This window comes from Limanda limanda, chromosome 1 (assembly GCF_963576545.1).
Source record: "Limanda limanda chromosome 1, fLimLim1.1, whole genome shotgun sequence".
In the NCBI taxonomy this organism is placed as follows: Eukaryota; Metazoa; Chordata; class Actinopteri; order Pleuronectiformes; family Pleuronectidae; genus Limanda; species Limanda limanda.
This window is the reverse complement of record NC_083636.1, coordinates 17,827,744-17,839,253: the sequence shown is the minus strand read 5'-3', so window position 1 is coordinate 17,839,253 and position 11,510 is coordinate 17,827,744. Positions and strand designations below refer to the sequence as shown.

The window sequence follows — 11,510 nt, the reverse complement described above, 5'->3', positions numbered from 1 at the left end:
CTATATCATGGAATAAGGATAAAAATAAGTTAAGCTGCACGGGGATGAAAAGAAACTGGACCATTTGAAAAAAATACAACTACTGGAGGTTTATTACTTAAACATAAATTATGAGAAAACATAATATTCATGGCCTTTGCCAAAGTACACTGAAGTGAGGATACAAAAAATTATCATATCATTTAATCTGTCAAATAACTTTTCAATAAATCAGTACATTTGAATAATAAATCATAAAAAATAACAAAGCCTCAATATTTTTTTATTTTGCTTTTAAATCTGAAAAAAACCAGCAAGTTCGCACAATTTCAAATGTGTAAAGAAAGCGTTAACAATTCATAAACACAAAATAAGGGCTGCTACATGAGTCAATATGCTACAACATATAGAAATTTGTATATACAATGTGATCGACATTATCTATTCAATCTATTTTATGCCGTCCATTGGACAGATGACGAAGAGTTAAGCCATTTCCCCCTCTTCCTCTTCCCCCTCTTTCCTGTGGCGTGTCAGTGTGGTTGCTGCTGGGCTACAGGACAAGGTGAGGCACGGGCGACCACAGCATCTGCTCTTCCTGGGCCTTCCTCCACTTTCCAATTTCCACTACACTCCTCAATCTCGCCCTGTGCGAGCTAGAGACTTTTACAATTTCTCCGGCCCACTCTGTGTGACGTGACCCACTCTGTGCTACCTGCATCGAGCCCAAACCAACTGGGCACGTGGTTGTGGGAAGGTGAAGCAGCAAAGGAGAAATGGGAAATTACCCAACATGGAATGAGTTCTGGCTTTCAGCCTTCTGGCACAACGAGGGAAAGCAATAAAGGTGGCGCGCAGCTGAGCCAACAGCTGACAGGAACAGAAACCAATGGTTGGCCAAGGTCAGGAGAAACAGCGCACACACACACACACACACACACACACACATATACATATACGCACAAACACACACAGTCCCTCCGCCACATGAAGTGAGGATGTTACATTAAAACATGGTCAAAGGACACAGGGGAATGATAATGTGGTGACCTACTACTCGAGGGGTGTCACTGACCTAATGGTCAAAGAGCAGAGGAACAAGTTTGTGTGTGCGTGTGTGTGTGTGTATATGTGTGTTTATATGTGTGTGTGTGTGTGTGTGTTTGTGTTGAGCTGGGTATGACGGTTGGGAGCTCAGAGCCCTGTTATCATTGTATAGCTGCCATTGTTGGCAGCTGTCACCAGGCCTGATGGCAGGTAGAGATCACTCACACACAGACACACACAGACACACACACACTACATGAAGGGCCGATAAGGCCTTTTTCAGGTTGCCTGGTTTTATTAAGTTTCTTCTCTTGCCAACTGCTTCTTAAAGTGCGCCTCAGCCTTTATGTGGGCCAATTATCAGAATTAGGACAGAGAGATTAGTTGTAGTAGAACAACTTTAAATATATGGACTGTGGCAGCAAAATTAACTTAATTTTTCCTCAGTCAGGCACCAGGAGAGATCGGTGGGCCATCAAAACATCCATAAAGTTGTTATCGTCCTGCAGCTGTGAGCGTTCCAGTGAGGGCAGGAGTATTCTTGTTAGAAAACAACTAATCAACAAGTTAAATCGTCCAACAAATGGAGCACTTACTTCCGTTTGAAACTATATAATTGTGACCATATTTTACAGAGTTATGTTGGTCAGGGAGTCAGGAATGGGTCAAGGATAAAAAAAAACAAAAAAAAACAAAAACGAGTGCATTTCTCTTCATGGGATTTTATATTGAGTGAATCCAGCTCAATTCTTTTTTCAGACTAACCAACACTTTTTCTTATATAACTTATTTGTAGCCATATAAAAATATTTGTTGTCTCTACCGTGGAAACAGAATCACACTCGTGCCTCTCTGAGAACATTGCACTTTTTAAAAACGTGCATGTGTGGCGATGAATTGAGGTGGCTGCATAAACATCTGCATGCACAGTTGCACACTTGCACATCACATAACCACCAGCTTGCAAAAAAGCAAAGTGAAAATTTAATGAGGAAAGAAAGAAAAGAGCAGAGAGAGAGAGAGAGAGAGAGAACGAAAAACAAATGGAAAGTCTTAGACGGTGGGAGAGAAGCCTGAGGGGAGTCTAGTTCTTTTGAAACAGAACCTTTTTTAAGTCTCCTGCATGTCCACATGCAAGTGCACATCTCTGACTGGGAAACAAGAAGGTTTAAACATCACTCTCACATGAGCCGACACTGTGGGGTCTCTGAACGTCACACTTCCATTCATGATTCTATCTCTTACTATGACTTTGATTTGAGTCAACACTGAGACTCAAAATAAATGCATTTAAACCTGAAAACAGAGAAAACATAACATGCTGGTGCCACAGACAATATCCAGGAGGATTCAGGACAAAGCCTCGGCTCTGTTTTTGCTCGGGGGTCATGACGCTGTGAATTAGCGCTCTCAGTATGACAGACATCAGAGACTGCAGGAAAGGAAATCCTGCAGCCAAGAGGGGAAGGTGGTGTCAGTAGTGTGTAGACACTCAGACAGCCAGATAGCTGTAATTACTTCTGCAGCAGACAAAGATTAATTAAGTAGGAGAGCGCTGAATTAATGAGGTTAGTGCATCACCTCGACCAGACTTTAAAAACTTCACACCAACCCCGTAGAGAGTGCGGGGGGGCGAGATGCACTGGAGAGGCGGAAACCAGTCGTAGGTGTCTTCCTTTAGAAAAAGCCACATGAGATCTGCTCTTACACATTTATGCACTCACACGAATAAAGAGTTTTTTTAAAAAGTAAACAAATCCAGATGAATCGGTAATTTTAGACCAAACCAGATACTTGAAGCTAATCCCAGCTCCGAATGCTGAAAGTATCAGATACATTTAATTTACACTTGAAGGCAAAAGGATCGCAGCTAATTATCAGAACTTGGCAAAGCCACGTGCAAAGGTGGGAAACGTGGAAAAGATGAGCTCAGCAACAATTAAAGATGTTCACATTCTTTCCTCATATAGGCCCACGGCTAAATGCATATTTAAATCAGACAGCTAAGCTTTCTTTGCGTTTATGCAAATGTGTGTAATCCTGGCTGCGACACGACTAAATCCTCCTCTAAGTCACTTGTGTTTCATGCAGCAGACACTCAATGCACCACCTCTGAAAGACAACACCCCTAAATTGGACACTATCTTTTCTTTCCTCTTGTTTCAAGTCCTGGGAATTACACGGAACGGAGAATACACAAACTCATAAATAACTCTGTACAGCAGAGAAACAGGCCGCGTCTGCATCACCCACTAAACGACAACGTATAAATAGAAAGTACTGAAGTCTGGCGGACAGCTGGCAACATTGCATTACAGTCATATGTCATATGGCTGTTGGAAGTCTTGCACCACGATTGGACCGGTTCCCAAATGTGACTGGCAGCCACGAAGCTCTGCAGCGCCCAGAATGTCTAAAGACCCTGAAACAAATGCTTTCAAGTTCACTGTCAGAGGATAAGTGGGCAGGGTCGTGCTGTGCTGGCCTGATAACAGGGCCTCTTGTTGTGTGTACCGGAGCTCGCCATTATTCTAAATTTATATGAAGGACAGTTTTGCCCGCAGGTAATCAGAGCTGGTCCTCAGGATGAAAAACAGGTGGGGAGATCATGAAAGACGTATTTTTACTCAGCGAGGATCTTTGGAATAGCTGGATAGTATTTTTTCTTCCTGAGTGGCCTGATACTCTGACTGACCTGCGTCGCTTTCTGCTCGGAGTCCGATTAATGTTGTACCAGTGGCGTTTGATTGGTCGGATGTCATTACTAGCTAAAATAGCTTACTTACAGTAACCGTGTGGAATTAATCATAAGATCAGTTGAGATCTGTGTAAAGTTTTTCTCTGAGAAGCTTGTGTCCAAACCCCAGCTGAATAAAAACTACTGATGTGAACCATGCCTTAAAAAAAAGACCGCAGAAGACTTGATGATCAAGAGCTGTGGATCTGCACAACACAAGAAAAAGGGTCACTATATAATCCCAAAGACACTTTATATAAAGTTTATATAAATGTTATGACAACCAATCCTCTACAAGCACATGAGGCTGACTTCAAACTCAAAGAGAAGAAGAAGAAAGGAGATACAGTAAAAAGTAAAAGGGTTGGGGGGAAAAATTCCTCCTCAATGTTGTGCAGGTACGATCCTCAGCGACCGGCTCTCATCTAATGCTGGATCTGCTTCACTCGGACTTGGTGACTACTGTTAGCCCTCCACACCTGCCTGTCATCACTAAATCTAATTCATTAAGCGCTGACGAATCACACCACAGCTTTATAAATCACTGCCAGAACACTGAACACGGCCGGGAACTAGATCCCCGCCTCCGCCCAGCGACACCAGTTCACTCCGAGTTAGCTGAGGAATGGGACATGTGTTGAAGACGTATATCAGAGCCTCAGTAAAGGTTGGAAACCTCATGTCATCATGGACCGCAGACCAGTCGTGTGTGAATCAATGATATACACACACATGCAATATGATCCAGTCCTGTGATCTCTGATCTGCAGCTGCTGTGTCTCACTTCCAGAGGGAAGCGTTATATCATCACAGCTCCTGGGTCGTCTGGCTGCCGGGGTTCAGCTACTGGAGAACTCAAATGTGACCGCGATAATAACATCTATACATCAGATAAATAAATATTAAAGTAAATATAAAAATCCATCAAATTGAGCATTCAGCTGAAAAGTCGAAATATTCCTTACAAACTGCTGGAGGGCTTGATTGACTTAAATAACCATATGCCATTTCCCATCAAACCTGAAAGAGCCACAGCACCATTAGCTTAGCATTCACTCACAAACATGAGCCACAGCAACATTAGCTTAGCATTCAGTCCACCAACATTGAGCCAACATAAGAAGTCTGACCTTTGAACCGGGCTTTCATCTTGTCCTTCCTCTCCTGGTTTCAGGTGTGCTAGCAGGTTAGCTTAGCCAGCTAGCATGTTTAACAGTCTGTGTGTTGCTAGCCGACGTTCCACCGATTCTTGGGTTCTCCAGGTCAACCGGAGGTCATCATCCCCGAGTTCCCCCCTGTGGCTGGGAGAGGTAGCGCAACTTTGTTTTTAATCTTATCTGCCTAAACTAAGTCCCTAAATCAGTTTTTGTATCTAACAATTTTTAAAATGATTTGTTATTGATATAAATAAGGTACAATTGCTGTTACCTTTTTTTGTGCTCTGTTTAACTTCGTTTTCCAGTTATTTGACAGGGACAATGCAGAACAATCAGTAACAACACAACATATGAGACAAACACACAGCAAGTAAAAAACCAACAATGACAAACACAAATAAAGAAATGATAAGAAAATAAATGTTTTTTTTAGATACAGGGGTTCATTTATACCGGAGAATGTTTCTCATGGGATATCACTTTTAATTGATTGGTATATTACCACTTCAATTTAATTAAATTATTATCAAAAATTACAAAAACGATAAATAATGATGAATATTGGAACCAGCCTATAAAATATACATTAACATGTGGACTACTACGCACTCTGTCCGACAAACAACCTCCTGTGTCGACTTTCAGGAGACAAGCTTCACAACAATTAACATGTTAGGAATCTGTCAAACCCTGAGTACGACAGCAGAATGGCAGCTGTTCAAACTGTCCCTACGAGCTTGATCGATGCAGATGTTTTGATTTATTTTCGTCCGCTTCCCAGAATTCACAGCGTCGGCTCGTCTCTTAAGGGTAGTTCGAGACGACAGAACTAAACTAAAACAAAGACGGCGATTTTTCTTTTTTCCTGGACAACTTCCTTGTCTGAAAATAGCTCAGTGGTTCAAACAGTTGAACAAATTATGAAGATGAAAGACAGCGAGTTTTATTATGAAGTCATTGAACTGTGTTGATATTATACACAATCAATGTCCTCTTTTTAAACTGCGGTACAGTACAGAATAGCACAATAACACATTTTGTCTATTGTTTAATTACATGAGCTATAAACCTATTTGGATAATATCACACTGGAAGAGGAGGAGGAGAAAGAGGGGGGGAAAAGAGGACAAGGAGGAGAAAAAGTAGGAAGATGAGGAGAGATAGGAGGAGGAAGAGGATGTCAGCGAGTGCAGGACTCATTCCACACAGACAGCATCGCAAAATGAAATCACTCACAGTCTGGAGGTAACCAGATCAACACAGACACACAACAACAACAACATCCTTGGTGTATGTAATTTAATTTGATGTAAATTACACTCACATTGCACCACAAAGTATCACAGCATCGATACATCCTGAGCACACGCCGATATCTCAACATTTAGGTTTGACAGAGACCTCCACACGGGGAGGAAATCTGCTGATTGAATTTACAATGGCTTTAAAAGCATCAACTAGGAAGAACCTGATGTAAAAAAACGACAGCATTGTTTAAACATGTAGAAACTCATCATTACTTTGTACCTTGTTCTTGTCCTCTGAGATTCACATATTGCAGCAAAGGGAACAGGAATTTTATTTTCAATTTTCTGAACAAAGCCATAATTTAAAATACTCAGAGAAAGATTGTTGCTCCTGCGTCAAAGTGCTCGGAAAACGAAGATGCTCAGAAAACGTGCAGATAAAAATATGTAAAAAGTGGTTTTAAGACAAAAAAAAAGAACTGGTACAAACAATACTAGCAAAGCACAAATTCTGCCTTTTAATTTCAGCGAGTAGAAACTTGATGATAAATTATTAAGCACCCTGTGCGATTCTTCTATAGAAAACATTTACCTTTGATTAAAGTACAAATTCAGGATGTACAAACAGACTCACAGTCCTTTCAAAAGATTAGGGATTACATTTTAAATGAGGGCTCATTAAAACTTAACCGCGCTAATCAAACTTTAATGCTCATCAAAGAACAGCAGACGTTCAATCCATGCTAGTGGACGTGTAAATAAAAAACGTACACATCCTGTCGTAGCTGCAGAATTCTCCTGCAGGCCAAGGCTGTAGTGGAAACAAAAGGCTCAGATGATTTTTCACTAACGATGCAGAAACATACCCTCACACACACTCTTAAAAATTAAGAGTCAATAGAACATAACAGCAGAGACGAGTCAAATACACTTCACCACTTGGCGTGGGTCGGCAAGACTCGGCAGACAATAGCTTGTATCAATTACAACAGTGGAGCAGGAAACCACTCATCACATGCAACAACGTTAAGCCCTACTGCTGATATGGATTAACATTTATTCACATTTGAGTTGATTTTTCCTCTGTTGATATTTATCTCTTCATTCGCTATGAATGATTCAAAGATCTAAGACGTGATTTACAGGTTCGCTGGTTTTAGTGGATGTAAACATGTTGCCTTTTTTTTTAAGCACCTACTCTTAGCTAGAGAAGAGATTTGTCTTTTTTTCTAGGCACCAAAGCTTAAACTGTGCATTGTCTGAATGTGTAAAAACAGAAAGGCTGGAGCAGGAATCGTCGAACCTCTCATTGTGCGTCTACACGACACAGACTGTTTATAAAGTAAAGGCTCACAACGCCTCTCCACTTCCTCCCATTGGACAATAATGAATCAGTGTGTGTCTCTTTTTTGGTTTGTTGGTCTTTTGTCATCGTCACACAACCCTCTGGAGGATGTAGAGGATGCCGATGCTGTCGATGGTGACGAAGGTGGAGAAGTCGGACGACACGTGGATCCTCTTCAAAGCGCTCCCAGCTGGATAGAAAGTCTGCAGGGCCTCGCCTCGCTCCACATCCCACCACTGGAGAGAAGAACGAGAGTGTTTTAAAGCTCGGCACGGACATTACACTACGACACAGTGTCTGGGCAGCATAAACAACAGCAGAAATCAAGTAGTGTTTGATCTGAGTCAGATCCTGAGACAAATTGGTGGCTAAGAAGACCATGATGGATTTAACATTATAATAATATCAAACTCAAACTCTCACCCAGCCACAGGCTCACACAGACGTATACACCCCCCCACACACACACTCACCACCGCCAGAGCAGTTTTCAGAGTGATTCTGTTTAATCTCAGCTTAAAGTCTTTTTTCTTTCCATTGAAGCTGCAACTCACTTGGATGAATCATCAGAGATACAGCAAGTCAATCATTTATAACCTGGCAGGGGGGAGAGGAGGGGTCGTCACTTTCAACTTTGACACAGCTCAGATCCGACAATAAACCTTTTTTTAATCTTCAGTTTAGAAACATAGCTCATAAGTAACTGTCAAAGTCAGAGGCCGGTAACCCATTATTAATAATTCACTGTGTAAAGAGAAATCAATTCTCTCATCATGTGGCTTTCTCACCTGGAATCACCCAGGAATCACAGAGGAAAAATACTTTACACCAGGCGCTGCTAGAAATACTGGACCCACTACTAGGAAACATTCAATTGACTGCTACTAATGTAAAAAGCTGCTTTACATAATGTTTGTTAGTTTAGTCCTGTTGGTGGCACAGCACAGTGATGAATCTACGATGCTATTTAAATCTCTGCTGCCCCCGAGGCCAAATGTGACCAGACAGCGAAACTGACATTTCAACACAAATTAATTTTGTGTTTTTTGTCGTCTGTGAATATGAACATAAAGAGACTGAATGTAAGATAAACACAAATCAGTGTTTGTTGTGGTCCTGAAGATTACTGGACTCTGATTCACACACGATGAGAAGCAGCTGCAAAACTTCTGCATTGTAAGATTAATATTCACAAGGGCTGCAGCAACCGTTCACCCAGCTCGTATTCTGTCACCGCACACACAAATATATACATGAATACATGCATATGAATGTATTTACCATATCATTGTTTCCTCCTCTTGCTCTGAATAATTATTGCAAAACAAACATAGCACAGAATCAATCTGTATTGGTCTCCAGTATCCAGGGGATGAGGCATCATAGATCTCTCACTTGCACCAAATTGCCTATTTTGAAAAGATCCTTGTAATTCAGCTGAATGTGAATTCACTTTTAGCAAACGGGGCCTGTAAATTAAAGAGTGGCCAAATTAAGATGGATGATTTTAAAAGAGGAATAATGGTAAGTTTTTATTTCATATCTGAAAAGGATTTTTAAAGGTCACACTATGATACCTACAGCAAGATATCAGCCCCAGTTTAAAGACCGAACTAGAATTGCTCTCAGTAAAGGCACAGCAGTCAAAATCCGTGGCTTGTTCCTAGAATAAATAGCAAGTGATAAAAATCCTCCCCTTTGTCTGGATCTGCTTAATATTTAATGAGTTCTCTCTTGACCCATGTCTCTACCAAGTTTCGTGGAAATATGTTTGGTAGTTTTTTGCATAATCCTGCTGACAGAAAAACGAATCAAGAGCAACATACATTATTTTTGTACGAATCTTATATCATAAATGAAATCTGTATTTTGTTCTATCTAGGGATGGAGAGAGTACGACACGTGGCTTGATGAAGAAACTCAGACGTGATGACGGAGGGATCGATAGACAGGTGGAGGGATGAAACCAGGATGTGCGGATGTTAGACGAGGGAATGAGACTCCAAATTGTAATTGCATTTGAATGGAAGGGAAACTGGCTGCTGGCTGCCAACTCTCTGACAGCTCAAACAAAGAAAGAATACTCAGATGCCTCCACGTACACACACACACGCACAGACATTAATGAATAAATACAGAAAATAGATAATTTAAAAAAAGCACAGATGAGAGAAAGTCAAGGAACAACAAGACTGAAGCTGCTGACAGACAAAAGGATTAACAGGGAGATGTGATGTGTGGAGTCGAGAGCTGGTGGAGAGTAAATGTTTGAAAGAGTCAACTGATGGTGGAACGCAGAGATAGAAAGTTACGTTAGCTAACGAGTGAAACTGGATTTAAGATGAAGAAGTAGAAAAAAAACGTCCAGAAAACCAGTGTGTTGAATCATTTACACCAGAGGACGGTGACGAGACCAGACTGGTTGGAATGCATATTAATGGACCTGCTCGAGAGGAGGAGGACAGGGGAAATGAAGAAGAAGTCAGATTTCTTTGATTTAAGACTAGGAAGAGGAGAGAGAATGAAAAGAGATAGGGCACACGAGCACCAAACAAAGACACAAATGAAGATTAGAGATGCTGTAAATGGTAAAAAAGGAAACTCATACATCATTACAACAGCAAGACAGGTTCGATAAGGGCATGTGTCTCATATGGGAACACACGGCAGTGTTATGTATGTGACACGGAGCACATGTCCTCGGAGCAGATGGCTGATGTGATGATATCAACAGCATCACTACGGGACCATTGATTTATGGGAGAGCCAGTGGAGCACGTAGACGCTAAATGACTGTACAGTGCACGCTGCTGGCGAGAGGACAATACCCCCGGGTGTGTTTACCGTGTCTATGTGTGACCGTCTCTGTTTTTTTTGTGTTTCCAAACATCCAGCGCAGCATCCTGGCTTCAGTCTGTGCTGATGCTGCTGAAATTAACTTGAAGAATGGCAGGGAAATGAGGCTGCTACAACGTTAGCTGCACATTACATGAATACTAATGTAAGGAACAGACACAGTGGGGCCAAGAGGAAATATATACATAGAGGGGACATGAATGAATTAGCATTTAAATGACACACGCTTATATTTAGTGCGTAGATTACATCTAGAATTCAGGCAAACGAAGGTTAAAAATATTATGAAAATGATTCCGTACAACAGCTAATAGTTTTCCTTCATTAATTAATCCTAGCTAGAAACGAAAGGATAAGAGTTCATATCATGTTTCTGTTAAGTGTCTTTCAGATGAACGCAGAGTTGCTATTTAAAGGTTCAGCGTGTGGAATATAGTGACATCTAGTGGTGAAGTTGCGTGTTGCAGCTGAATACCCCTCACCTCACACACGCCCTCCAAACATGACAAAGAACCTTTGGTAGCCTGCAGTTGCCTAAAAAACTCAAAATATTCATTTTGGCCAGTTTGGACTACTGTAAAAAAAACATGGCGGCCTCCGTAGAGGGGACCGGCTCCTGATGTTAATATTAAGTATTTAAATATAAAGGGCCCATTGACATGCACCTGATCCTGTCATGGACTCGTCACTGGTTCTGCATATTGTCTCTGTTAGGATAAGCAAAGCAGCTGTCTTGCTGAGCGTAGTTAACGCCAAAGCAAGAATATTTGGACCCTTGTTCGTTGTGTTGTAAGAATGATGTCACAGGGTAAAAAGAGACCACAAACCTAATGGCACAGAACAACAAGGGCCACCGACCCCTTATCTGTAAAGCCACAACACTCTGCCTGCTCAGATAAGCTCCCTCTCAGCATCAAGCTCACAAACACAGGGGTCACAATCACGTCTGGGGAAGCTGCGAGGGCTGCGTGTGTGTGTGTGACCCCGATTCAATCCAGCTCACAGCAGAGGGGCACCGAATCTCCTCCGACTGTCCCTCAGCGTTAGCTCAGGTGAGGCTAAATGGGTCTGCTTATTGAGACCACCTGATGGAAAGTCTGCAGCTCTTACATAACGGAAATACCTGTCCGTGTGTGTGTGTG

General features: G+C 41.6%; 1 protein-coding gene across 2 annotated transcripts in view; it reads right to left on the bottom strand.

Annotated features, from left to right (window-relative positions):
• Positions 1–6,204: 6,204 nt before the first annotated feature.
• The window catches only part of apaf1 (apoptotic peptidase activating factor 1), a 33,754-nt gene continuing 28,448 nt past the window's right edge, over positions 6,205–11,510 (bottom strand). For both annotated transcript variants that reach the window (XM_061072817.1, XM_061072826.1), the window contains exon 27: positions 6,205–7,748. In XM_061072817.1, coding sequence (XP_060928800.1) covers positions 7,602–7,748 — 147 coding nt within the window. In that variant the 3' untranslated portion in view covers positions 6,205–7,601. The remainder of the gene's footprint in view (positions 7,749–11,510) is intronic.